The sequence below is a fragment of the Capricornis sumatraensis genome, chromosome 10 (genome assembly GCF_032405125.1).
Source record: "Capricornis sumatraensis isolate serow.1 chromosome 10, serow.2, whole genome shotgun sequence".
Lineage (NCBI taxonomy): Eukaryota > Metazoa > Chordata > Mammalia > Artiodactyla > Bovidae > Capricornis > Capricornis sumatraensis.
In genome coordinates this window covers 94,523,413-94,549,402 of record NC_091078.1, presented here as the reverse complement: position 1 = coordinate 94,549,402, position 25,990 = coordinate 94,523,413, and the positions used below count along the sequence as shown (strand labels likewise).

The 25,990-nt window shown below is 58.4% G+C and overlaps 4 protein-coding genes across 13 annotated transcripts; 2 read left to right on the top strand and 2 right to left on the bottom strand.

The window, feature by feature from the left end:
* The first annotated feature begins 1,130 nt into the window (after positions 1–1,130).
* On the top strand, positions 1,131–4,887 carry GPR62 (G protein-coupled receptor 62). The gene is made up of 2 exons (XM_068982967.1): positions 1,131–2,236; positions 4,717–4,887. The coding sequence occupies exon 1, from the start codon at positions 1,131–1,133 to the stop codon at positions 2,220–2,222; it is 1,092 nt and encodes a 363-aa protein (XP_068839068.1). The 3' UTR covers positions 2,223–2,236; positions 4,717–4,887.
* On the bottom strand, positions 3,037–12,922 carry PCBP4 (poly(rC) binding protein 4). Of its 6 annotated transcripts, XM_068982961.1 has the most exons (15): positions 12,803–12,915; positions 10,266–10,354; positions 7,660–7,749; positions 6,677–6,821; positions 6,440–6,463; positions 6,297–6,329; positions 5,953–6,069; positions 5,624–5,755; positions 5,368–5,496; positions 5,061–5,135; positions 4,867–4,911; positions 4,728–4,791; positions 4,549–4,601; positions 4,278–4,447; positions 3,037–3,844 (listed from the first exon to the last, which is right to left on the bottom strand). In XM_068982961.1, the coding sequence occupies exons 4-15, from the start codon at positions 6,755–6,757 to the stop codon at positions 3,556–3,558; spliced, it is 1,212 nt and encodes a 403-aa protein (XP_068839062.1). In that variant the 5' UTR covers positions 6,758–6,821; positions 7,660–7,749; positions 10,266–10,354; positions 12,803–12,915; the 3' UTR covers positions 3,037–3,555. The 6 variants fall into 6 exon arrangements, with proteins under 6 accessions (XP_068839062.1, XP_068839063.1, XP_068839061.1 ...); XM_068982962.1 differs by lacking the exon at positions 10,266–10,354; XM_068982960.1 differs by lacking the exons at positions 7,660–7,749; positions 10,266–10,354 and having other exon boundaries at positions 12,803–12,922.
* Positions 12,923–13,991: 1,069 nt separating this feature from the next.
* ABHD14B (abhydrolase domain containing 14B) lies at positions 13,992–17,974 on the bottom strand. The gene is made up of 4 exons (XM_068983223.1): positions 17,936–17,974; positions 16,811–17,142; positions 15,353–15,594; positions 13,992–14,998 (listed from the first exon to the last, which is right to left on the bottom strand). Exons 2-4 carry the CDS (start codon positions 17,019–17,021, stop codon positions 14,819–14,821), a joined length of 633 nt encoding a protein of 210 aa, XP_068839324.1. The 5' UTR covers positions 17,022–17,142; positions 17,936–17,974; the 3' UTR covers positions 13,992–14,818.
* On the top strand, positions 17,585–24,296 carry ABHD14A (abhydrolase domain containing 14A). Of its 5 annotated transcripts, none has more exons than XM_068983220.1 (6): positions 17,585–17,789; positions 18,899–19,190; positions 21,457–21,674; positions 21,830–21,945; positions 23,369–23,604; positions 23,817–24,296. In XM_068983220.1, exons 3-6 carry the CDS (start codon positions 21,475–21,477, stop codon positions 23,997–23,999), a joined length of 735 nt encoding a protein of 244 aa, XP_068839321.1. In that variant the 5' UTR covers positions 17,585–17,789; positions 18,899–19,190; positions 21,457–21,474; the 3' UTR covers positions 24,000–24,296. The 5 variants fall into 5 exon arrangements, with proteins under 5 accessions (XP_068839321.1, XP_068839323.1, XP_068839322.1 ...); XM_068983221.1 differs by having other exon boundaries at positions 17,586–17,789; positions 19,007–19,182; XM_068983217.1 differs by having other exon boundaries at positions 17,586–17,789; positions 18,899–19,182.
* Positions 24,297–25,990: the final 1,694 nt, after the last annotated feature.

Here is a 25,990-nt window from a genome sequence, read left to right as displayed (position 1 = left end):
TACGGGAGTGATGTTGAAGAGGCACCTGGGCATCCAGACCAGGCTTCAAGGAGAGGAAGGAGCTTCAGACACAAAGGCAAGCTATCAGGGTATAGATGGGGTTTTGCCATGGGACTGGGCGACATATCCCCATTGGAGTCACATGTCTTTCCCTGAGCCAATACCTTGTTCGGGGGGTGCCATATCATGGCTAGGGCTGGGTTTTTGTGCCTGGAGTATGATATGAAAGGTTAGGATCTTACCCAAACCACATGTCCTGAGAGTTGGGAAAGGTAGCTTCCTAAAGAAAACTCAGGGTGTTCTTAGCAGAAGCAGACTCATTTGCTAACAGCAAAAACAACCAAAAAAAGCCTTTAGTTGCCTCTAAGGCTTCCTCTCATTAATTCCACAGTGTCTTGAAGCACCTATTCTGTGCCAAGCTAATACCAGCAGAGCAGCCTACTATGTGCCAAGTCCTGTGCTTACCCCCTCACTTTACCTAGAGAACTAGCCCTCCTGAGGACCAGAGGGTACTTAGGGGTCTCCCAGCTCTTCTGTCCCTGGTACCTCAGGTTCCCCTCAGTACCAAGGCTGAATGATCCAGTTACCCTCATTGAGGAGGATGGCATAAGAGAGCAGATTTTCTGCCTGGAAAAAGCAGAATAGGACCTGGCTGACTCCAAAGCCTACACTCCAACGTCCTCAGTCTGCACTCAAGCCTATGGCTGCTCCGGGCCTCCTTCCCCAGGCACCCCCAGCATTTCCACAGCACAGCCTCCAGCCTCAAGCTGGCAGCTGCTAGGACCCAGGGGGCCGGTGCCAGGCCCTGCCCCTCCCTTGCCAGCTCTGTGTGTCTCCAAAGGGCAGCATCAGAGTGACAGCCGGTACCATCTCCAGCAGGGGCTGAGTCGCTGGTGTGGAAGGGAGAGCCACAGTCCCCGGCTTGCACCCTTCCATGGGGCCAGGCAAGCCCCCAGAAGGATGGCAGCCCGGGCGTCTGAGCCAGCGCCTGGGCAGCCTGTGAGGTGAGAGGCCAGAGGAGCGAGGGATGGATGGTGGGCGATGGGAATGAGGGTAATGGGGGACGGGGAGGGGAAAGCTCCATCTCTCTCTCTCTGCCTCCCAGCACAGGGCGAAGCCTAAGCGCTCGAATGGCCAACGCCACAGGGCTGAGCGCCCCAGAAGTCGCAGCCTCGATGGGATTGATCCTGGCGGCTCTCGTGGAGGCGGCGGCACTGCTGGGCAACGGCGCGCTGCTGGTGGTGGTGTTGCGCACGCCGGGACTGCGCGACGCTCTCTACCTCGTGCACCTGTGCGTCGTGGACCTGCTGGCGGCCGCCTCCATCATGCCGCTGGGCCTGCTGGCCGCTCCGCCGCCGGGGCTGGGCCGCGTGCGCCTGGGCCCCGCACCCTGCCGCGCGGCGCGCTTCCTCTCGGCGGCGCTGCTGCCCGCCTGCACGCTCGGCGTGGCGGCGCTCGGCCTGGCGCGCTACCGCCTCATAGTTCATCCGCTGCGGCCCGGCGCGCGGCCTCCGCCCAGCCTAGTGCTCACGGCCGTGTGGGCGGCCGCCGGGCTGCTGGGCGCGCTCTCCTTGCTCGGGCCGCCGCCCGCACCGCCCCCGGCCCCGGCTCGCTGCTCGGTCCTGGCGGGGGGCCTCGGGCCCTTCCGGCCGCTCTGGGCGCTGCTGGCCTTCGCGCTGCCCGCCCTCCTGCTGCTCGGCGCCTACGGCAGCATCTTCCTCGTGGCGCGCCGGGCCGCCCTGCGGCCCCCACGACCGGCACGCGGGTCCCGGCCGCGCTCCGACTCTCTGGACAGTCGCCTCTCCATCTTGCCGCCTCTCCGGCCTCGCCCGCCCTGGGGCAAAGCAGCCCTGGCTCCGGCGCTGGCCGTGGGCCAGTTCGCAGCCTGCTGGCTGCCTTACGGCTGTGCGTGCTTGGCGCCTGCTGCCCAGGCCGCAGCGGCCGAGGCGGCCGTCACCTGGATAGCCTACTCGGCCTTCGCGGCTCACCCCTTCCTGTACGGCCTGCTGCAGCGCCCTGTACGCCGGACGCTGGGCCGCCTTGCCCGCCGAGCGCTGCCGCGGTCCCCGCGAGCCTGCACTTCAAGGGCCTGGCACCCGCGGGCCCTCCTGCAGCACCTCCAGAGACCTCCAGAGGGCCCTGCCCTTGGCCCTTCTGAGGCACCTGATCAAGGCCGGGATTTGACAGAAAGGGAAAGCCTGAGCATGTCAGAGGCCACTTGAGAGATGTCTCCCAGGTGAGCGGGACTGGAGAAAGCAGGGTGGTATCGGAAAGGGCCCGTCCAGCCTCCAGCACAGCTTGCGCCAGGTGCCCTGCCTGGAGTTCTGACCCTGGAATGGGAAGAAGGGGGCCTGTAGCCTGGTGAGGCCCAGATTCTTCTGGGAGCAATCCTGAGTGCCGGGCCCAACTCTGCATGGCCTTGTACACACACCTACCCTTCCCCAGGCCTCAGTTTTCCCAACTGTACCCGGGACTGTGTCTAAGGGCTCCTCCAGCTTGAGTGATCTGGATAGATCTGGACACTCACAGATGGTCCCCAGGCCAAGGAAGAAGCGGAGGTGGGCAGGATCACAGAGAAGAGGGCCCTAAGGGCTCACAGCCAAAGGGAGTGGGCCAAGCAGGGCAGGGTCTGGGGTACAGCCACAGCAGGAATGAGTGGAGGGACATTCGGAAAGACCTCTACGACATATGCACCAAGAAGAGGCTGGACAGAACTACTGAGGCTCCTCCATCAGCTTCTAAAAATGCCCAGAAATAAACTGGATCATTTTGGTGCCAGAGACAGGAGGCTGGACAACATGACCCCCAAAGAGCCCTAAAGCCCCAGAACTGGCATGTGGAAGGGGCTGAGACCCAGGGGGGCTGATGGAGTCATAGATGGGGGTCCTCTGGGGCCTCAGCTGCACCCATATTCTGTAGGTTTTGCCAACACCCACAATGTTTCACAGCTTCCTGGTCTCTGAGAATATTTATTCAAAAACAGGAATTGAAAAAACTGTACAGAGTATCTGCTGCTGAGAACTCGGCCCCTGCCCCCATGCCACTCCCCCAGCTGCCTGGCAGTGCCCCCTCTTCAGGCTGCCCTCTGCCAAGCCCAGCCAGTCCATTCCAGTCAAAAGGGTATCAGTGGAAGCAGCAGGAATCTGCAGGGAGGTGGGGAGAGAAGCAAGGCCCCCAGCCACCCCCGGGCCTCCTCCATGATCCCCACGCGGGGGACAGCAGAAGGGAAGCCCTGAGGGATGGGAAGTGCATGAGTGACCCCCCCAAAGTGGGGGCACTTAGGATGCTCCCTGCATCCAAGCACAGAACTAGAGGGGGGTCAAGCCCCCTATCCTGGGGCTGCCACAGCTCCCAAAACCCTGGGCCAGAAACCACCCCCACTCCGAGAGCAGGAACTCCCACAGACTGGGTCAGGGTGGGGGGGGGGGTGCATCCATGCGTCTGGGCATTAGCGGCGTTTGGGACCCCCTCCCGGGGTGGAGTCCTTGGGCAGGTAGCAGAGGCAGCCCCCTGCCGGCGGTCCTGCCTGCCCCCGCACCTGTGCCTCAGCCAGCCTCAGTAGGGGGAGAATTTCTGCCGCTCAGCTTTCTTGCTCCCATTGGCCGCTGCCATCTTGGCAGTGTAGGCCGCCAAGCCCGGCGGTGGCCCTGGGGAGGCAGGTGGTAGAGCCAAGAAGGGTACGGGCTTGAGGCCGATGAAGTTGGAGAGGGAGATGGCATAGGGTGTGCCCAGCAGGCCTGGGGGAGCGGTGGGCAGGGCCGTCAGGGGTGGCGAGAAAGGGGCAGGCAGGTCTGTGGGGGCCGAGCCGGGTGTCCCCCCAGAGGTAGACTTGGCCGTTTCTAGACTGGAAAGAGGGGCAGAGGGGGGAGATGAAGGGAAGGTGGGGGCGGCGAGACAGGGGGCAATGAGGGCAGATACAAGGGATGAGATTAGATGAAAAACAGGAATTGAAAACAATGACATGGATGGGTGTGTTTGGGGAAAAGATGGGACAGGTCGGAAGGATGGGGACGGGACACAGCAGATAAGGACACGCAGACACAGCATAGGGTAAGGGGAGAAATGGGGAGACCCAAGTGCCAGGGAGGAGAGACAGGGATGGACAGAGGGCACGAGGGACAGACGCAGGGGAAGATGGCGCAACGTGGATGAGTGCGGCAGGGTTAGGGAGGCAGAGGACAGGCCCGGGAGAAGGGAAGTCCACTCTCTCCACCCGACCGCTGCCTTTCTCAGGCAGAGACGCCCCCTGACCTATGACACCCCCACCCCACACTCACCAGGCAGTGATGAGGTACTGGGCCAGGGCGATGGAGACGGGTGAACCAGTGATGGTCACGTGCCGCTCACCAGCGCCCTCGGCTTGGTTCCCGATTTTGATATGTGCCCCTGACATCTGCCGGATCTCACTGATCTTGCTGCCCTGGCGCCCGATCACGCAGCCGATCAGCTGGGGAGAGGGTGGGATTCAACCCTAGGTGAGGCCCAGACCCCCCCACCCCGCTGGGCTCCCCTATTCTCCCCCTCAAACCACCCCAATCCCATGCTCACGTCATTGGGAACCAAGAACTCCTGTGAGCTGGTCTGTGTGCTAGGATCCAGTCCTGCAGGCGGGAAGAAGAGGGACTGGGCGTGAGTCTGGGTCCTTCCTGCCTCCCCTCATCCTTTCCAGAGGGGGCTGCCCGGCCCCCTGGGATCTGCCCCTGCTTGTTTCCGCAGGGACCGCTCACCTGGCACCATGCTGGGTGAGGCGAAGGGGACTGCGTGGCCCGAGAGCTGCTGGAGCTTGGTGACCTGTGCCAAGAAGAGGGGTCAGGAGTCAGAGGGGGCTCTGTTCTGGAAGGGGTGCCGTGGGCTTTGGGCACTCACCTCAGCTGGAGTCACAGCGCCGTACTGACCCTGGACAGAGAACCCCTGTGAGGACAGAGTGGGTCAAAGGGGGTCACTGTGATAGGGCAGTGTGGGCAGAGTCACCCCTCCCCACCTCTCCCTGGACCCCCCATTCCTTCCTCCGCCCCCCTGCTTCTCCAGTAACACGTCCCACTCCTGCTGTTCCCCCTCACCTGGTTGGTGGAGAGAAGCACAGTACCTAAGGAGAGGCTTGGATGGTACGGGATAGTGGCTCCTTTGGGTGGGGACTGGAAGGCACACATGGGGAGGCTCGGTCAGGACCTTCTCAGGGCCCCCGGCCTCCCCAAGGGCCCTCCCCATAAGCCCCAGATAAATACAGCTCGATGTCCTTGAGCGTCTCACACGCAGCCCCGCAGCCCCGCCCTACCCCCACCTGGTGCCACAGGCGTAGGTCTGGGGGGCATGACAAGGCAGCCCCAGGGCCCAGCCCCTGCCCTCTCGCCCTGCTCCCGGGCCCACCTCCAGGATGACAGCACAGATCTGGCGCACACAGAGGATGATGGCATCAGGCACCCCGGACACGGTGACGGCGCGCTCTGTGGAGTTGGGGAGCAGGTCCCCTGCCACCTGCACCTGGGCACCTGTAGTCTGTGGGCAAAGAACGGGGCCACTTCCGGCTACCCCCATAACCCAGAGCAGAGTGCCCGGGCTCCTAGCTCCCCAAGGGATAGGAAGCCATAAGCCCAGCTCTCTCCTCGAGACCCCCTCCCCTCACCTCTCGGATCTCCTTGATCTTGGTGCCCGCCTTCCCAATCAGCGAGCCACACTGGCTTGCAGGGATGACAAGGCGCAGGGTCACTGGAGGCCTGGAGACATTCCCTCCGTTTGCAGGAGCAGCGCAGAGGTCCTGGCCAGGAAGACGCGGTTGGCCGTGCGTGCCTGTGCTGCTCTCCCACCCCTGGGACACCTTCCTGCCGGGGGGCCAAGGAGGGGAGCCCACCCACATCCCACTTGGCCTTCCATCCCGCCCGTAGCCACTCTGTGGGTCAGAGTCCCCTTCCTCCTAGGGGACCACCCTTGGCCTCCCTCCAGCCAGCCACAGACCTCATCCAGCTTGAAGGCGATCATGGAGACCGCGTGGAAGACGGCGGCTGTAGACCCAGTGATGGTGGTGATGCGCTCAGGGCAGGAGCCCTCAGAGATGGTGATCCGGGCACTGCTCTGCGGGTATAGGACAAGCGCCGGGCAGCGGGGCTCCTTCTCTGCTTCCTGGCCAGGAACCTGCCTGCCCGCCACTCACCAGGCCCCAGCCAAGGCTGGAAGTGGCCACCTTCTAGGGGCACTGACCGGTGGTCCTAGACAGTGGATTCAGGGACAGGGTGGGGCAGGCATCTCCCCTCCCCTCCAAACTAGGTACCCTGGGCTCTTCTCCCAAACTGCATCCTCACCTGTTCCCGGATTCGCTTTACAGTCTCTCCTTTCTGCAGGACACAAAACAGAGAATGGCTCTTAGGCCAAGCGGTTGTTGCTTCCTTTCCTAGGCTGAGGTCTCGGGTTGAAGGGGACACACAGGATAGAACGAGGCACCTACCTTCCCAATTATGCTGCCCACCTCCTGCAAACCAGACAAGAGTGCAGTCAGCAGCATACCCACACCCCAGGCACCGCCCTTTCCCCCATTGAGGGTGGGGGTGGGTTGGACTCCACAGGAGACAGGATACCCAAGATCAGACTCCCCGCCACAAGCCGGCCAGCTCTTGCTTCACCTTCCCCTTTGCCCCCTCCTGAGCCACAGGGAAGCCCCCTCACCACGCCCCCACCGCCTCACCTTCCCGTGCATCAGCATCCGCAGTGTGAGGGTGATGCTGAGCTCTGGCTCCTCCTCCAGCCCCGCATCTGAGCCGCTCATCCTGTCAGGCGGGGCTGGGGCTGAGGCCGCCTGGGAATGCGTCCACACTGTGGCCTGGCTGGCTCTGCGGGGGCAGTGGGAGAGGGGTTAGAGAAGAGCTCCACTCTCTTTCAGGTCCCCTGCCCTTACATGGGAATCCTAAAGCCAAGCTAGACCAACTTCCAGAGCAGGGAGACAGCGTGGACCACAAATTTCAAGTGTCACACTGACCAGTTCGCTGTGTGCGACTCTCCAGCTGTGTAAGCCTGGCCAGCATCTATAGCCCTTCTGAGCCTCAGCTTCCCCAACTGTACAAAGGGGATACGAAGTCCAATCCCCAGAGTTCACGAAAATTAAAATGAGTTGGGTGCCTGTGTCTCCACAAGTATTCTTCCCTTTCCCTGGTACATCGAAAAAAAAAAAAAAAAAAGAACTCGGAGGCCTGTGGGAATCCAGAGAGAGGTAGCCTCCTCCCTGACCTCCTGGGAGAGGGGACCCCTGTGGACTGGGCCTTGAAGGTTGGGTTCAAATTGAAAGGTTACTTCAAACAAGAGGCACTCGCGTCCAGGAAGCAAAGCCCCCGCTGGCTAGAGCCTAGTTGGAGCAGGTGGAGAGGGAGCCGGAGCATCCATGGGCGGTCTCGAAAGGTGGGTGGAAATGGAGGTAGCAAGACTCCGGGAGGGTGGGCTGTGCCTGTCCACTAGGAGTCGAGAGCAGAGGCTTCTGCGACAGCTGTAAGCAGGGTTCACTTAGCACAGGGGGTGGGCGTGGGGTGTCTGGGGACCAGCAGCGTGCACAGTGGCTTTCTGAGCCCTCTCCTAAGTCCCGGGGAGGTTAAGTGTCCAAGCTGGCGGTGTTCCCAGCCTGGAGCACTTTTTGCTCCAGAAACAAATTACTTGGACGCTAAGTCTCAGTGTTCTCACCCGTAAAATGGAGGGACTGCTTCCCCTGTGGGACTGGGTGATGGGTAAGAACAGGACTGGGGGCCGGTGGGAGAACGTCAAGGCTGTTAACTGATGGAGGAAGGAGGAGCCAGAGATTAGCTGCTGGGATTAGCCCGGCCGCCAGCCCTCCCCACCCGACCCCTTTTCATGCCCCGACTTAATCCTGGACCTTAATCCTGCTTGGAAATCCCTCTCCTTCAGCGGCTGTCTGCCGCCGAGGCTCAGCCTTGATGGGGAGCTCATGGGGGACCAGTGCCCGAGCAGGAAGACAGGGAGGGGACCACCTGGTGCCCAGTCTGAGCCAAGAGCAGGCCCTGACCCTAAAAATCCCTACCACCAGGAGGGGCAGGGGCTCGAGTGCCCCCAGAGACCTCTAGGCACCTTCCTCCCCAGCCTCCTGCCCTATCCTGCCTCCAGCATCAAGAGTATAGAGCTCTTCTGTCCAGTGTCCCCTTCAGAAACCCGCCCTCCGCCCCACACACCACTAGCCTGAGGTTGGGCACGGAGGAGGAGGGGTGGGTCTCCCAGCCTGGCTGACTCAGGAAGCCACTGCATGGCCGAGACCTCTGTTTCTTCATCCGTGCTAAGGGGGTGATACCCTGACCCCCCAAACAGCCAGTAGCTGTTGCCTCCCCAGAACCTGTTCCTTCCTCTGCTCGAGTTCTGTCGGTAGGCTTTCCAGAGTTCAGAGGGCAACAGTGGATGCAGGGCTGGTGCTCTCTGAGCATCCTGGCCAGCGTCACGCTGGCTGCCCTTGCTAACACTCCCCCAGCTGCCAGCACTTCCCCCAGTAAAGCATTCGTGATGACGTGCTTTGTTTCGGTTACCCTGGCCAGCCTGGGAGCCCCTTAGAGCAGAAGCCAAGACTGCCACCTTCTCCTTGTGTTCCAGAGCAGGCCGGAGAAGTTACTCAGAACACACTGGTTATCTGAATGGAAGACTTCACCAAGCAGAAGGGGAGCCTGGTGCCCAGAGAGGGTCTGTAACCTGCCCAAGGTCACAAGAAAGGTGGGGTCTGCTGAGACTAGCAGGGTCCTGCCTGCCTCCTCTGTCTGGCTGTCCTCTTTGGGGTTGGGGGAAGGTTGCAGGGGCAGCTCTTCAAAGGTGGGGAGCAGGCTTCAGTAGTCCCTCAGATCCCTGCCTGGTTAGTAGACATGGGCTGTGTTTGGAAAAGACTGTACTTGTCCAGAGCCACATCTTAAGCTCTAGAATTTTCTGGGGCTCACGCACCCCTTTGGGGTGATAACCAGTGGGAGACCTGACATCTCCACATCACCTCTTGTGAGTAAAGGCTCCTGGGAAAACAGGGCAGGAGGGCTGAGATGTGGCCAAAACTAGGGCTCTCGCCCTGAAAAAGATAAACTGGGTCTACAGCAGAGCCCCACTGCCCCAAGTTCAAGTGACCTTGGCCAGGCCTGCACCTGACGGACCTCAGTTTACCCATCTGTGCTACGTGTGTGTTTGTGGGGGCTGGGGGGACAGGGGAATGGCTGGTCTCTCTGTGTCCTTCCTGTTCTGATGGACCCTCAAGGTCTTTCCTGTCTTTTGGGGAGAAGAAGGGTCTTGATACAGGTCTCTAACTCTTCTCCCAGGAGCTCTGAAAACAAGCAGCTCTACTAGGCATACTGGCTCCCCTTCTGCCCTTACAGGGGCTCTAGGGAATTGTTTGCTGCTCCAGCCTGGTGGGCCCTAGGTCCCTGCTGGGCCACCCACATGGCAGCTACGCACCATGCCACACTGACCTCCAGCTCACCTCTGGGGGTGCCCAGCCCCCTCTGGTTAGCAGGGCTCCCTGGCAGAACATACCAAGCTCAGACCCGGCCTCTGACCTCAGGCGTTCCCTCCTGCTCCCCAGACCCCCGCCCCAGATCCAGTGCCCACTCCTTCTGTCCCTGGCTTCCTGCCACTCAGGCTGCAGGGGGCGGAGAGGGGGGTGACAGCTGTGTAAGCCATGGCGGCTGCCCCTTCCTGCCCCTCCCCCCACAGCTGTCTCTCTCATGACAGCTGCCCAATCAAAGGGCCGGGGGCTTAGCCAGCTCCCCCCTCACATGCAGGGATCAAGTGTCCACCCTGGCTTTGTTCTGGAGCAAGAACAATCCAGGGGAAGGGAGGGCTCCTGGGGCTAAGCAACTCAAGTGGACTGGCCCGCCCCTTGGGGGATTCCCTTCGCTCTGTTAGCCAGAGTGTCGGTCCCAACTGGGGCTTGTAGACCCACCTGGGCTGGGAAGAGAGTGAAGGGTTCAGTCTCCAAGTTCATCCCCACCTCACATCCCAACATCCCCTTCCAGCCCCCAACCTAACAGCCTTCTTCTATACCCACTCCAAAAGCAGCCATGCTGGCCACACCCAGTGATGCTGGGGAATGGCTTGGGGCATCAGGCGAAGCAGGGTGTGGTGGGGGGGTGGGTCAACACTGGGCCTAGAGGGGATCAGTACTGAGGGACCCTGACTCCCCTGCCCATCCTTTTCTCTGGGCACACTCAGCCTTTCTGATTAGCTAGGCCTCTACAAGAATTGCCCCAACATCCTCGGATCCACAGGCCCATCCTCTCAGTCTTACAGCCTCCCAGGATGGCCATTCATACCTACTTTATGGGAGAGTCCAGGGAGGAGGGGCCTGCAGGGGAGCAGCCTGGGGTCCTTGAGCTCCAGCCTCTGGTTTCTTGACCTAGAACTGTCCTGTAGACTCAGTACCAGGCAGAGAAGGAATCTCTGACAAGCTGGCTGGTACCAGAAATGCTACAGTCTTCCTTAGAGCACCATTAGGCAATGCACCCCACCCTACCCGCTCCCAAGAGTCCTCAGGGCCAAGGGAAGCAAGGCAGGCCCAGGGCCAGACTGGACTCCAGGAGAACGGGCACAACTTCATGGTACAGCCCCCTGGTACCCATCCCCTCACTGTCTCACCCCAGTTGAGAAAGGTCTCTCTAGCTTCTACTCTCCACGCTGAAGACTGGGTCACTCTGCTGCCCAACAACCATCCTTGGTTCCCCAGTCTCCAAGGAATAAAGCCTGATCTCCAGACAGCCCGTCAAGGCCCTTCATGATCCGGCTTCTGCCAACTTCTCTTGTCTCATCTCTCCCCCATCCCCCACACACACCAGACTACAAAACATGCCTAGCACCTCGAGGCCTCTGGGCCTTTGCCCAGGCTGATCCCAGCTTCAACTGCCCATCCTCCCCACTCTCTGTCCAAATCCTTCTCAAATGCCACCTCCTCTATGAAGCCCTCCCCAAAGCTTCCAATCACTCAGGCCTCTTTGCTCCTCAAAGATGCCTGTCACTAAGAGCCCCATTTAGGCAATTCTGAGTCTGCCTTTCCACTCTGCAGAGTTCCAGGAGCCAGGACCAGGCTCAGTATGAAGGGAGAAGAAAGGACTCAGGGCTTGGAGGCATTCGAGACCAGCAATGAGGCTAAGGATCCCAGAGAAAACTGTGAGAGCAGGGTGAGAAGACTCAGGGTGCAGGGGACCAGCCGCATGGGAGAATCAGGATCTGCCTGGGCAGGACTCCTAGTTCCCATTCCTCAGCACCCCAGCCCTTGCTCCTACTGTCTTTGAGTCTAGCTGGCCCCCGGGCATATCACTGGGGGGTGGGGGATTTGCGCTTTGCTTTGAGACTTCTGGGGGGCCCTGAGTGAGTTTCCCCATGGAGAAGGGAGGCTGAAGGAAGAGCTGCGGTGTGGGATAGGTTTCACAAAGTCGGGCTCAACCTGTCTTAGCTGTAAGGGCCTTGCCAGACAGGAACCTGAGGCCCTGAGAAAAAGGGGCTTGTCTGCAAAGCTACATGAGAATGAGGCAACTGGCAGAGCTGGCGGAATCCCGGGGTCCACCTGTGCGGCTCAGAGCTCTTTCCTCAAGAGGTCAGTGCCACCAGGCAACGGTGATGGAGCCTGGGGGTGTGGAGGGGGGGCCGCTGATGGGAGTAGGGAGGGTGGACAGAGCCTGTCTGGGGACACAGGGCGGGGCAAAGCCAGCCTCCCTGTGGCCTGGGCCTGCCAGGGTGTGTGGGCCGCCTGCTCCCAGCCCCCCACCCTGAGCATGCAAGAAGAACAATCCCCTTGTGTTTGGGCAGCCTGAGCCTGCATGCTGATGAATGCTAGGGGGTGGGGGCAGGGATGGGGGCGCCTTGGAGTTTGAGGGGGTTCCAAGGCCCAAAGGGGATAGGGGACTGTCTGATGGGAAAACAATAGGGTCCCAGGTGCTGGCTCTGAAGCAGAGGGGGTAATCCCAGGGAAGAGTGAAGACTGGAGTTGATGTTTAAGGTCCTGGGGAGTCCCTGGGGTCTAAAAACTCTTTGTGGGAGAAGAAGAGCCCCTGGCGACACATGTTCTGTTGAACCCACATGAAGGTGATCATCCTGGGCTTGGTGGGGGACTAAGAGCCCAATTCTGGGAGGAGGGAATGCACCTGGTCCTAAGTGCATCCCTTTGAAGACCACTCCCCAGGGCGCTGGAGCCGGGCGGGGCACTGGGTGCCACAGGTCCCAAGATGGCGGGCCTAGGATAGGGGAATGAGGAGGCGGGCACCTCCCTCTCCTGGCCAAGCAGGCTCCAGGGCCAGGCTCAAGTGAGTAGCCAGAGCCCCCGCACCTCCTAAGACTCCAGCTAAGAAGCTAGGTCAGAGCTGAGGGGCTCAAGAGCCACAGAGCACCAGGGACCGTTCTGAGCCCAAACCAAACTGACATCTCCACACACCCATGGCCTGGAGGTCTGTGTCTGGCGCCCCCAGGGACTGCAGAGAATGGGAAGGGGTGTGTGCTGAGCCAGGAACTGCAGGGGAGTGGCTGATGGGGACAGAGGTGGAGCAGAACCAGAAGCCAGGGCAGGAGGTCTAGAGAAGAACAGGTCCAAAGGACAGAAACAGCAGGTGGGATGAGGGCCTCAAATCTGGGGTGTCGGGTCCAGAAAGCCCCTCCCTGGTAGCTGGGGGCTCCTCTGGCCGACCAGCGCCCCCCACCTGTGCAGGCCTGGGCCCGTGTGGGACAGAGAACGTGTTCCTCGCAGTCTCCCGGTCTCCCAAACCCCGGACCCTGGCCTGTGGACTCTGGCGCGGGCTCCCCACCCCCCGGCCGAACCCCCAAACTTCGCGACCGGTGGTGCCCCGCCCGGCCCGCGCCCTACCTCGCTGGGGCTGTCCTGCGGCGGCGGCGGCGGCGGCGCGGCGGCTGGGCCGCTCAGTCCCACATTGTCCCCGGGAGAGGCGGCCGCTCACAACTGCGAGTGACATCAGCTGCGAACAATGAGGGGTTTGACAGGCGCGGAGCCCGGCCGGCCCGGAGCCCGGCTCCGCGCCCCCCCCACCCCCGGCCCGCCCGGCCCGGCCCCTCCCCGCCCCCTCCCCGGATCCGATTACAGCGCGGCGGGCCCGCCCCAGCCGCCCCAGTGCCGCAGCCGCCCGCCCCGCCCCGCGCGCCGCGGTGCGCCCCGAGCGGCGGCCGCTTCCGGGAGGGCTAGCGCGACCCTCCCCCGGCAGCTCCTCCAGCCCCCGGGAGTGGGGAGCGAGGGGGGATCCGGCTTGAAGCGCGGGCCCGGTCACGGTTCTGCCCGCGCCGCGCCCCGCTCCCAGTCCCTTCGCTCTCGGCCAGCTGGTCCTTCCGTCCCGAGTCCCCTGCACCCCCATCTCGGCCTCTGCCCAGCTCCCGCTCGGATCCCTCGGAGCTCAGGTTTCGACCCATTGCGGGGCCGAGTTTCCGGCGCTCCTGGCTTCTGCGCCATCCATCCCCGCGCGGGGCTCTGGCCCACCACCAAGCCCCACACCCCTCAGCCGCCCCCAGCTTCCGCCAGGCCCGGCCCTCGTGCGTCCAGGACAGGTTACCGGACCAGCTGGAGGAGGGGCCTGAGAGCGGTGTGACCCGGGGCGCCCGCCCCGTGCCTCACCCCAAAGCTACCCCCGGAATTCCTTTTCGGGCCAGGGTCGCGGCGTAGTTGAGTACTCGACTAGGGACGGGATAAGAGTAGGCGGGGGGGAGCTGGGCGGTTCCCGAGCTCTCGCTTTCCCCGCACGGCGCCCCAGGCCGACGCGCCCCCTGGGACTCAAATCTACGTCCCCTTGTCTGTAATCGGCTCAGCCTGGTCCCACTGACCTCCACCTCCCCTACAGCTGAGTCTCTTGGCACCTGGGTGTGTGGGGGTGGGGAGGGGAATCCAATCTCCCTTCCCCTCCATCTGGCCGGGTGGACAAAGGGCAGGGGGACCATCTGGTCCCGCCAGGGTGGGGGAGGGGCTCGCAGTGGCGGTCCCCAAGGGACGGGGGAGGGGCGGCGCTCTGGAGACAGCGAGAGCCTGCGGGTCTAATTGCATCACTTTATTTCACAGACCTTCACTCTCGGTCTCCCCACCAAGCAAACTTCAGAGCAGGAAACTAGCTAGGCCGAGAAGACCCAGGCCTGGGGAGCTGATCTGAGGGTCAAGTGGTGAGCCCCCTCCTTTGGGAGCATTTGTGATCTCGGGCCAGCTGCAACCTGTGGGTTAGTGAGGTTCAGAGCTAGCCATACCCTAACCCTGGTAGACGGTCTCCTGCAAGGCCTGGTCTCATGGGATCCCTGCCTTCCCAGACATGGGGTGCTGCTTGGGTGGGGAGGGCAGAATGTGCCTGTGTAAGTACTTGTGTGGTGGCAGAGTAGTGTGTGTCTGTGCGTGCAATGCAACGCTGCCGTGAGTGTCAGCTCAGAGCTGTGTGTATGGCCCAGTGAAGGGTCATATTTGGGAACATACATGACTAATGTGTAAGCATGCATGTGGGTATGTATATTTTTGTGGCCTAAGAGGTGGAGTTAGGGGCTGTGCTACCCAGCAGAGCAGCCAAAGGAGGAGGTGGTAGGTGGGGAGAAGCTGGGCAGAGCAGAAGGAATGAAAGCTGAGCAGGAAAACTTATAGGAGAAGTTCATCTAATGGATTACCCTCCACCAGATTATGTCCCTTGATTCCTGAAAATTTTTTCCTCTTGATTTCACCTCTTCAGCCTGTCCCTTCAAGAGAAAGAAGAGGAAACGACAGACCCTAAAAGAAAAGAACCCAGATAAACATACCTGTGGCAATGTACAGGATGAGAAGGAACCCACAAAGGGAAGGAGAGGGAATGAGCAAGAGCGAGACCAGGGCCGGCAAGTGGCCCATCCCCATCAGCAGGGCTGGTCCTCATGCTAGCCTGCGCAGGAAATCTAGCAGCCCTGTGTGCCACTCCTCGGGTTTGTCAAGGTAACAGGGGTGCCCCGCCCCCTCCATGACCAACACCTGGTGGTTGGGCAGCTGCTTCAGGTGCTCAAAGCTGGTTTGACCCATGGGGTCTTGGTCTCCATAAACGATAAGAACTGATGCCTAGAGAAAGAAAAAGGCAGAGTCAACAGGGACCTACCATTCCAGACCCAGCCTCCTGGAGATCAACTCCAGCCCTCCCCATCACTTTGGTCTCTCCCTGGGGTCACTGCAAATGATGGGAGACAAGCTGGCCCAGTGAAGGGGTTGTATGGAAAGGCATAAATTTGTGTCTGCCCCAGTACACAGCACAGGGCTTGGCATAGTAATCTGCTGTCAGCTTACCCCAAGGGTAGAGATTTGTGGTTCAACTCGTCTCAGAAACTACCCGTTTGGTTACTCAGTCCCCCCCAGGGCCCCAGGATGGACTCATCCTTGCTCCTGGCAGGGGCATCTCAGCCTCCCACACAGGGGTACCTTCACTCTGGCATAGTCGGCAGCATTGATTTTGTCAGTGCAGATGGGGGCCACTGGCACATAGCCCCGGAGCTGGGAGCCTGGGGCTGTGAGGAAGGGCAGGGAGTACATGCCACTCAACGATGGGCTGATCACGACCGGGGGGCCCAGATCCAAAGCATCCACCACAGCTGCCAGGAAGCTGCTGGGGACCAGCTCCCCAATAGGGGCAGGTGCTTTGGCTTCCTTGGAGCGCCCCAGACCTGCAGGGATTCAGGTGTGGGAGAGACAAAGGTGGTGAGTAAGAAGACAGCAGAGAGATGGTCCCTTCCTCCAGAAAGCCCTCCTGGGTCAAGCTCTGTGTCAGGTTCCTGCAACATGCATGCAGTTATTCCTACAGAAACCTAGGTCTGTTGTACCTGTGGCAAGCATAAGCCATTTCCCTCCATGTTTGTGCCCACCTCCACCAGAACAGTGTCCTCAAAGAATCAGGCTCTGAAGCCCCACATGGCTGGATCCAAGTCCCGGTGATCCACTTACTATGTAAACCTGGGAAAGTGCCCTTAGCCCTCTCTCCGCTGTTCAGTTTCCCCACCTGGGAGGTAACAAAAGTATCTGCTGTTTGAGATTGTTGTGAAAATTAAGTGAGTTAACTGCTTCAGAGGCACCTGTCCCAGGGCTGGCAGGGTAAATGCCCTCCAGGACAGGGGACGAGGGGTGGTCTCTGCACACATATCTCCCCTGTGGTTAGTCAGTCCCTACCTTCTGCAGAAGGATTAGTTCATTGCCTTGGCTTGGAAGTTCGGCCCAACCCACTGTCAAAACCAATCCTGTCCCGTCCTGGAGGCCCGCCCTTGGGCACTGAAACCATACCAGCTATGGCCAGAGATGGAAGCAGGTCGGCTATGCTGCCCCTTTCACACTTGGTACTGTGGGCTGGAGCCTGCCAGTTGAGGTTATGACTGGCAGTCTGGCGCTGCCCTTCCCTCCCTCGGGACCTAACTTAGGCCTTTGTAGGTGGGATCATGACCAGGGGCTTAGCCACCCCCAAAGGTGCCAGTGGACACTTCTTAGGGCTTCCAACAGGGCCGGTGGTTACAGCTCTTTCAAAACATTTTACTTGCCATCTGCTGATTGCTAATTATTCTGTGTTACGTACTGGTCACATACTCACATTGGGCATCTCAGTGCTTTCCCATTAAAACCATCCTCCAGAATGGGTGTGGTTATCTCTCATTACAGATAAGGAAACAGGCTCAGAGACACTAAGACACTGCACCAGGCAACACAGATGCAGCTGAGCAGTGTCCAGACCGCATCTGGATGGACTAGGGAAGCTTGAAGGCCCTTGTAGTGTGCGCTCTGACCTGTCTAGCTCTGGGATCAGCCTGGCTACATCCCCCCAGTCCCCCAGCCCCGGGTGCCCAGTGAGGCCCCCACAATCCCTGTCCAGAAGCCTGCCCCCGCCCCCCGAGTTACCTGGCAGGTCAATGGCCACAGCCCGATAGCCAGCCTGGGCCAGCCTGTGCAGCGTGCCCAGGTTCTGCCAGGTTTCGGAGGAGAAGCGTATGCCATGCAACAGCAGCACGGAGAAGCGGGCGGCCTGCCCACCGCTGGGGAGAGCCTCTCGGAAGAAGAGGCTCTGGCCCTGCACCTGGATGGCGCCCTCGCGCTGCTCCACGCCCGCCATACCTGCTGCTGTGCTGGTGCCACAGAACGCCCTGCCCACGTGGAGCAGGGAGGCTGCCCTAGAGAGGGCAGGGGTCTCTCCTGTAGCAGCAAACGAGGCTCCCAGAACTCTAGGCGCACGCCTTGGGTGAGGAAAACATAGGTGTTATTTCTGCCTCTGCCACTGCCTAAGTGCCTTAGTCTCCTCATCTGAACTATGGGACATGAATGTCCACCTCAAGAATGTATGAGCTAAAAAAACAAACAAACTGATAATTGAGTGGGCCTGCCTTTGGAAAGAACTCAATACATGGGGCTCCCATGACAATTATTGTTCCCATTGTTATTATCCTTTCCTACCTTTGGGGATAATACAATAGAACTTAGCTCCTAGGTGGTAGATAGGATTAAATGAAGCCAGGCGTGTAAAACACTCCCTGTGCCTAGCACACAGTAAGCATAGTAAACGTATCAACAGTAAGTAGCTGACTATTCTGCTTATCAGCGTTTTCCTCCTCCAGGAATTGCTATAGGTCATGGATTGGCACCGCAGTCCCAAAGGAGTCGGGGCTGGAGTGAAAAAAAAAAAAAAAATCTATTTTCCGGAGCCGGAAACCGGAGCGCTGAGCGGGGAAAAGCTTTGGAGTTCCGGCCGACGAAGCCCGCGAGGTGCTCAGCGCGCTGCCCGCTGAGGCCCAACACACGGTCGCCGAGGCCAGGCGCGCTCTCCGGCACCGCCACCTCTGGCTCTCTCCCCTCCGAGGACCTCGGCTGTGGATCGCAGGGTCTGGTAAGGTGCACGCAAAAGCCGAGGAGGGCAGACCCTAGTAAGGGGGCCTGGGGAGCCAAGATAAGAAGGGGAGAAACTTTGCGGTGGGTGGGGGTGGGGTCTAACTAGAGAAAGGAAGAAAGGGTCGGAGGGCGGAGGATAGGTACCTGGGGAGCTGCGCGAGGAGGCAGGCGAGAAGACGGCGACTGGGGCCGGGGCGGGGAAGCAGGGAAGGGGCTGGTGCGGGGAAGGAGGGAGGTGGCCCGCCAGAGGGCGGGGGCTGGGCCGTGCTCCAGGGCGCCCGCTTGTGGCGGCAATCCGTCGCAGGGAGGTGGGTGCTGCTATGCTAGACCCATCTTCTCACAGCGGTCTCGGTTTCCCCACGCCCCTCGACCCCTTGTACCCCAGACTGGGTCGGACCCAGAGACCCTGAGCAACCTGCCCCAGGTGCATATGGTTTATCTTGAGAAGAAGGGTTCCTTTGGGGTCTCATCGCTCCTGCTCCCTCCCCACTCCCCCGCCCCCTCTCATCCCCTGACTGAGCTGCCCAAGCCCAGAGTTTTCAGTCTGGAACACAGCGGAAGCCAGACTGATTAGAATGCGAAGTTTTGCCAGTGTCTGGCCTTGATCGATTTCCCAACTGCCCTGAGCATATTTCCTTGCCTGTAGAGTGGGAGTGGTGCTGCCTGCTTCACAGAGTGCTAATGAGGGAATGCTGCCTGTTCCCCCTATCCTCCCTGTTCCAGGCCTGGCCACACAGGCTAGGGACAGGTCGGAGCTGGTCACATGTCACTAACCAGGATAGATGACTTATAGAGACATGAAGGAGCCTAGAGGCCACCAGGGCCCTGGCTGAGTGCATGCGTGTCTGTGTGTGTGTGTGTGTGTGTGTGTGTGTGTGTGTGTGCAAGGGTCAGGGAAGTGGCTGACCAGAGGCCCGGGGCTGCTTCAAAACAATACTAATATCTGGCAGTTACACAGTGAAGCTTCCATTCCAGACGTTAGGTCCTTAAGACAACCTTTGTGGGCCTAAAGACAACCCTTATCCTTAACCCTGCCATACAGACCGGAGACTAAGGGTGGAGACCCGCTGGTAGGAAGAAGTCGGGTGACTTCTCTTTATGCCCCAGCTCTCAGGCCGAAAAACAACCTGGAAAATCTGGACAGTGGGAAGTGGGGCCGGGCCTCTGTGCTTTGGGGGTGCCTCCCCCCAGTGTCCCTTGCAACTTGGCTGCCAGGCGCGGGACTGAGAGCGCGGACTGCGCAAGCGCACTGAGGCTCTCCGCCACCTAGTGACCGCCGCGGCCCACAGAGTGGTGGAAGCAGCGCCAACCTCGCGGCGCCGTTTGACCGCTGGTTGCATCCGAGCAGAGCCCGCCCAGCGGTGGCGGGTCCAGTCATCCCGGTTGGCCCGGTAAGTGGGTAAGTGTCCCCGGCGAGTGAGGCCAGCAGGTTGCCCGGGGCGGCCACTCTTGCCCCGCCCCTTGCCCCTTGTCCCCGGAGCCTGGGGCAGAGTCCTGCCGGAGGGGCCGGGCTAGGGCAGCCAGTGTGCTTGTTTGTGTCCCTTTGTCACGTGTGTGCACCCGCTCAGTTGTTGGCAGTGTGTTCTTGGAGGCCTGGGGGGGTGTGTGTGTGATGTGTGTCCGTTGCTCTGTGTGCCTGCGCCGGGGCGGGGGGCGGGGGGGGGGGGCAGTATGTCAGTCCATCTGCCCGCTTGTGTCTGTGTATGTCTACTGTGTGGCTTTAACGGTGTATATCTACCTGTATGTATGTGTATTTCTGAAGCTCTGTGTTTGGGTGTCTGCCTGCCTGTACCTCCAAATACATGTTCTTGTGTACGTGTGTAGTTTTAGGATTGTGTGTATGACTGTGTGCTTGAGATATGAGGGTCTGCATATGGTTTTAAAAGCGTGTGTGTGTGTGTGTGTACCTGTGCATCTGCCTTCCTGATAACTGATGTATGTGTGATTTTGAGGGTGTATTTCAAGGTATCGATTGTACACAGACCCGTGCATGTGCAAGGAGGCTGTGTGTCCATGCAGGGACTAGCCTGTACAAAGGAAAAGTGTTTGGGGACAAGAGTTTGTGTGCATGTCTGTACACCTGTGTGTCATTGTTGAAACGGATGCCGAGGACCTCATTTGGGTACAGTGCCTCCTCTCCCCCTCTTCCATCTCTGTAGCATACTGTTGTTTATTGCCCCAGCTACCTGGGTTGCCATAGCAACGGCTGCAGTCCCATTCCTCCCTACCTGGAGAGGTGCCCCAGGCCCACCACAGGAGAGGTTCAGCGTTGGATACTCTGCTTGGTGGGAACCTAGGCTGATGTGTTGGATGCTTGCATCCGAGGCTGGTGGTGGGCAGAAAGAACAGAGGAGTGTATTCCTCCACGCAGCTCCTGGTTCTGCTCCAGAGGGGCTGCCACTGCCCAGTCACCACCTGACCCTGGAGACTGGGGCTGGGGGCTTGGGAAACATCCCCAAAACTTCTGGGAGAGGTGGGTAAGGTCCAAGGTGATTTCTCAGCTCAGATCTAGGGCCAGTGCCCAGCAGGCACTTAAATAAAGACATGTTCACTGGAATCCAGGAACAAGGATTCCTAGACCCAAAAAATGATGATAGGCTAGCCCTTGGTCAGGCCCCCTGTATTACTGAAACCTCATAGAAGGCTTGGGAGAGCAGCTGCAAAGTCATTTTCTCCATTTTACTGACAAACAAGGTACACAGCCAGGAATTGGCAGAGGAGTCTCAAAGTCAGGGCTGACTGCTCTGGGTGTGGGTCCTGAGACCTGTCTTCTGGGCTGGCAAAGACTCAGACTGGAGGAGTCCATGAAACAGGTCACTTGGCGTAAAAGCTGGGGGGTAGGAGGCATTTGTCGCTCCAGCCTCCTGCTGCCCTTTCCATTTGTAAGTGTGCCATGCTTCCTGCTAGCCCCATACTCAGGCCTAGGCACTTTCTCCATCAGGGATATTCTCCACGAGTTCTCTTCCCACTTAATATCAGTTGGGGTAGAACATTCAATATTGCCATCCCATTCTGATTTTAGCATTATTGGATGCAGTCTGATAAACAGAACTGTTTGCAAACATGCCCTTAGTGGGACATTGCTTTGCCCTTTGCTCTTTCACCTTTGATGACCCTCACCCCTCCAACCACCAGTTCATCCATCACCTCCCAGCGCCAGTTTCCTTCCTGGCAAAGTTAGTGTGGCCTGGCAGTTGGGAGGCCGGCCCTGGGCTCAAGCGTCAGTTCTGCTACTTGCTACTCTGCACATCGGGCAAGAAAATCTACCTCTCTGAGCTTCAGTTTGCTCTTTTATTAAGAAACCTATAATCATATCTGTTCCCTAGCGTTCTTGTGTGGATTCATGAGTCATTACATGTGAAGGGCCTAGCACAGGGCTTGGCTGTCATAAGTCCTTGATGAGTGGAAGTGGTTTTAGCTGGCACAAGGATGGTGGTGGCCACTGATGCCAGGGGGACATCTCAGATGCTCCTCACACTTATGGGGTATCTGAGCCCTTACCCTGGCATGTGGAATACTTGGGTGTGAACTTGCAGACACTTGCCCAGAGCAGAGGAAAGGGCAAGGGCTGAGCTTTGCCTCTGCTGGAAACTCCTGGGTGGGATTTGAGGGGGTTTTATGGGGACTCAGCTCTACCCTCTTCTCCATCTCCTCTTCTCCTCCAGACTGTGGTACAGAGCTCCATGAGCCGGTCCCAGGTTGCCCTGCTGGGCCTGGGCCTGGGCCTGCTGTTCATGCTGCTGCTATATGTGGGGCTGCCAGGACCCCCTGAGCAGACCTCCTGGCTCTGGGGAGACTCCAATGTCACGATCCTGGCTGGTCTCACCCCTGGCAGCTCCCCCATTTATTACCGTGAGGTGCTCCCATTCCACCGGGCCCACAGGTAGGTGCTTACCCTAGGGTGTAGTGGAAGGACTAGGCCCAAGGAGAGTCCCCGTGTGGGACTCAACTCAAAGTGCTCAGGGCCTGGGAGGGCGGTGGGAGAAGCCTTGGAAGAAACAACTCCCAGGACACACGCACTCCCCGGTGTACCCACAGGGCGGATGTGGTGCTGCTCCATGGAAAGGCCTTTAGCTCTCGGACGTGGGAGCAGCTGGGCACACTGCAGCTGCTGGCGCAGAGAGGCTACCGAGCCGTGGCCCTTGACCTTCCAGGTGAGCCCCCGCCCCTGGGTCCAGGGAGGTAACATGCAGCAGGGACAAAGGGACAGAATGTCAGAGGGTAGAACTGGAGGGATAGGAAAGCCCTAAGGTGTGGCTGGGGAGCATCTGCACCCCAGGGTCTAGACAGGCAGTGGCAAGTCACAACACAAAGGGGCAACACGAAAAGCTGTTTTTATTTTCTACCTTGAAAGCTACAGTGTGGATTGTTGTATGTCACAGAGCACTTAGAAACATGACCTGCCTCTCAAAAGACCACATGGGGAGATCTCACTGTATTTGTTATGACAGACTAGGTAGCTTTATGTCTTTTTCAGCTATACAAATGATTTCTTGCTGTTATCCTTGTCATTAAAAAATCAACCAGGAGTGACCCCTCTCAGAGACCCATGCCACTTCTCTTTCCCTGTCACTTCTCTAAGCAGTTTGAGGGTGCCAGATCCTCAGGGGGCTTTTAGACCTAGAGATGTAGGGTCCTGTGGTGGGGGTTGTAAACATGACTGGTGTCCTGCCTGCTTAGCGAATCTCTCCGCAACCTGGTTTTCTTCCCCTCTGCCGTGTCTCATGGGTCATGCCAGGCACTGTAACCCTCCCTTATCCTAATGTGTGTTGTTGGAGGGATGAACAGATTTCACTTAGCCGCTCCTCTACCAGTGGCTGTGTAGGCTGGTTTAGGGTTTTCAGTGTCAGTCAAAATGCTCAAGTAAGGAAGCTGAAGCATCTTTGGGCATGCCTCTTCTTTTCTTTTTTCTTTGCTTATTTTATTTTTTCACCATGCCACACAGCATGTGGGATCTTAGGTCCCTAACCAGGGATGGAATCTATGCCCCCTGCATTGGAAACACAGAGTGTTAAGCACTGGATCACCAGGGAGGCCCCTGAACATGCTTCTTTGAGCATATGGGCAATCATTTCTTTAGGGTAGCCATCAGGGACAATTGATTTGTCAGAAGACACACATTTAAAATTTCTTGACAAATATTATCTTACCCTCCAAAAATGCTATATGGATTTACTCTCCAATCAGTCATGCATGAAAGTATCCGTTTTCCCTCATCTTCCCTAACACTGTATTATCAATTTTTTTTTTTTTTTTGACTGTGCTGGGTCTTAGTTGCGGCACACAGGATCTAGTTCTCTGACCAGGGATTGAACCCAGGCCCCTTACATTGGGAGCATAAGGTCTTAGCCACTGGACCACCAGGGAGGTCCCTATCAATCTTTAGTTTTGCCAATATAATGAATGAAAGATGGTTTTCTTAACAGCCCTATCACCTTACAAAAACATAACTTCTGGGGATTTGGGGGTAGCAGATGTTATGTGCCACTGGTCCCCATCTCTTTGACCACTATGGTGAGCAGGAAGTCCTGACCACCTCCCCAGCCTCCCTCAGCTGGTGCCTTCTGCTGTTCCCAGGTTTTGGGAACTCGGCACCTTCAAAGGAGGCAAGCACAGAGGCAGGGCGGGCAGAACTGTTGGAGCGAGTGCTGCAGGACCTACATGTGCAGAACGCCGTGTTGGTGAGCCCTTCACTGAGTGGCCGCTATGCCCTGCCTTTCCTGATGCGAGGCCACCACCAGCTGCGTGGATTTGTGCCCATTGCACCTGCCTCCACCCAGAACTACACCCAGGAACAATTCCAGGCTGTGAAGGTATTGGGAGGAGGGTCTCTGAAAGTCCTGGCTTCCTGTCCCTGGCTTGGGTCATGGGGGGAAGAGACATAGGTTGTACTTGGAGGACACATGGCCCTATCCTTGATGTGGATGGAAGAGATGGGGTGTATCGGGAAGATATCCTAAGGAGGTGGCTTGAGGGTCAGTCCCCCTCAGGCCCCAGGATCATGGCCCCTTGCCTTACCCTGCAGACCCCGACTCTCATCCTGTATGGGGAGCTGGACCGCACCCTGGCTCTGGAGTCACTGCGGCAGCTCCGCCATCTGCCCAACCATTCCACGGTGAAGTTGCGCAATGCAGGCCATGCCTGCTACCTCCACAAGCCACAAGACTTCCACCTCGAACTTCTTGCTTTCCTTGACCATCTACTGTGAGCTCACCCACTGTCCAGGCCCCAGGCCTGGCTGGAACTTGGAGAGTCTGGACAAGTCCGTGCCAGGGCAGTAGCCCCTGTGCTTAGAGGGCAGAGGCCAGAGGGCTAGACCCAGTTGGGACCTTTCATTTTATCTCAGAGGCACAATAAAAAAAAAAAAGCATTTTTGTCATACCTGGGGAGTGACACGTCCTGTTTGCTGGCATTGCTGCAGGTGAGGTGAGAGTTGGAGCCAAGTGTGGGACTGCTCGGGACTGAGAGCTGGAGGGAGTGCTCCAGCAGCCTGAGAAGGCTGAGGACATAGGCTACTTACTAGATGGCCGCTGAGTGGCTAATCTGTGACTCAGTTTCCTCATCAGTAAAATGGGCATGATGTAACACCTAGTTCAGAAAGTGGTTTTAGGATTGAATGAGTCTGGGTAAGCAGAGCACTTGGTTTTAGGATTGAATGAGTCTGGGTAAGCAGAGCACTTGGCCACACAGGGCCGGCAGGTGGGACTGTCATTGAGAGGGGTCATTACTCCTGCTAAATGATCACCGGGATTGATGGGAAATCCAGGGTCTGGTGGCTGAGATGAGTGAATCAGGATGTAGGTTCCATGGCCAAAAGGGGCAGGATGTGTAGAGGAGGGGATGGCGAATGTGGTTTATCTTGTAACATAGTATTGGGGAGCGGGAAATTTCCCCCTCTCCCTATCTTGAGTTCTTGGCTGGACTAACAATAAAACTGACACAAAACAGATTAACAGGAGAAAAAGAAATTTTAGTTGTGTGCAAGGAGGTCTCATAGAAATGAGACCTAAGAAGTGACCAAAGCAGGCAGCTTTTATACTTTTTAGACAAAGAATAAATTTGTGAGGACTTGACAGGACAAAAACATATTTTGGATGCTCAATTAGTAAAGAATCTATTAACAAACAGAGTTTGGGCTTGGGGGTAGTCAATTAAAAGAAGTAACAAAGCTGGTTTATAGAGGCTTCTCGGCCTACATTCCCTATCCCTGGAGATAAGGGTGTCCTATCTCCAGATTCAAGGAGTGTACCTTTCACAGAGATTTCTTTCCTGCTTTCAGGGAGACAGAGAGGAGGGTCAGAATGTCCCTCCTGCATTGGACATTTTTTAAGTGACTTTAATTCAAAATAATCAACATGCCAACAATAGCATTGCTGGTGAACCAGCAAGCCTGCTTCTGTCTGGGAATATGTGGGTCGGCAGCTGAACTTAAACCCCAGAAGGGTTGGATGGACCTTACCCTACCTTCCTAGCCTGCCTCCCCTGTGCCCAGAGGTTGAAGTCTTCAACCCCGCCCCTCTCCAAGCTGAGTCACCCTCTGGAACAGAGGGTAGAACTGGCTGAGACGTACAGAGGACAGCCGGGCACACAAATGGGCAGCTATAACTGTGTGCAGCCTGTGGGTGGCCAGTGGGACACCTGTGCCTCTTATCGTCCTTCTCCGGTGGCTGCAGAAGAGCCAAGGAACCCGGCCCAGGATCAGCAAAGAACGTGCCACACGTATGCTTCTGTGCAGTCTCCTATCTCTCCTTCTGTCTACAGCGTCACGATTACATCCTCTCAGCGTGCCATCTGTCACATCCATCTCACACTCACGTGGTCATACACAGTCACCCACTGACACACAGCTTTGCCCACAGAGCGGCGCGATCACACAGGCGCTCATCCGTTCACTTCTCCGTGCCTGGCACGCCGTCCGTCTGCTCCGTGCTCTGCCAGGAACAAGATCCTGAGGGTACCTGGACCAGCCTCCTGGCGCTCACAGATTGTTAACCAGTAAACCTCTCCACACAGGGAGCGTGGAAGCCGTCAGGGAGGCCGTCCCTAACGAGTTGAAGCGTGAAAAGGGGAGAAGTAGAGACTCGCGGGTGGGGGTGGTGGAGCAGGTGGGGACCAGCTCCAGCAGGATTTAGCGGGACTGAACCCTGAGAGCGAGGGGGCGCCCAAGCGGGCAGCCGCGACTTTTCCAGTCGGTGCCCG

What these genes read in the sequence shown, in the direction of transcription:
- GPR62 (XM_068982967.1), top strand. Translation starts at nt 1,131, where the DNA reads ATGGCCAACGCCACAGGGCTGAGCGCCCCAGAAGTCGCAGCCTCGATG.
- ABHD14B (XM_068983223.1), bottom strand. Translation starts at nt 17,021, where the DNA reads ATGGCGGGCGTGGAGCAGCGCGAGGGCGCCATCCAGGTGCAGGGCCAG. An exon ending in TGTGGCCATTGACCTGCCAG is followed by an intron (nt 15,595 to 16,810) that starts GTAACTCGGGGG and finishes GAATCCCTGCAG; the next exon opens with GTCTGGGGCGCTCCAAGGAA. An exon ending in CCGACTATGCCAGAGTGAAG is followed by an intron (nt 14,999 to 15,352) that starts GTACCCCTGTGT and finishes TTCTTTCTCTAG; the next exon opens with GCATCAGTTCTTATCGTTTA.
- PCBP4 (XM_068982960.1), bottom strand. Translation starts at nt 6,757, where the DNA reads ATGAGCGGCTCAGATGCGGGGCTGGAGGAGGAGCCAGAGCTCAGCATC. An exon ending in AGATCAAGGAGATCCGAGAG is followed by an intron (nt 5,497 to 5,623) that starts GTGAGGGGAGGG and finishes CTTTGCCCACAG; the next exon opens with ACTACAGGTGCCCAGGTGCA. An exon ending in AGTTCTTGGTTCCCAATGAC is followed by an intron (nt 4,448 to 4,548) that starts GTGAGCATGGGA and finishes CCCTCTCCCCAG; the next exon opens with CTGATCGGCTGCGTGATCGG.
- ABHD14A (XM_068983222.1), top strand. Translation starts at nt 21,475, where the DNA reads ATGAGCCGGTCCCAGGTTGCCCTGCTGGGCCTGGGCCTGGGCCTGCTG. An exon ending in CCATTCCACCGGGCCCACAG is followed by an intron (nt 21,675 to 21,829) that starts GTAGGTGCTTAC and finishes GTGTACCCACAG; the next exon opens with GGCGGATGTGGTGCTGCTCC. An exon ending in CGTGGCCCTTGACCTTCCAG is followed by an intron (nt 21,946 to 23,368) that starts GTGAGCCCCCGC and finishes TGCTGTTCCCAG; the next exon opens with GTTTTGGGAACTCGGCACCT.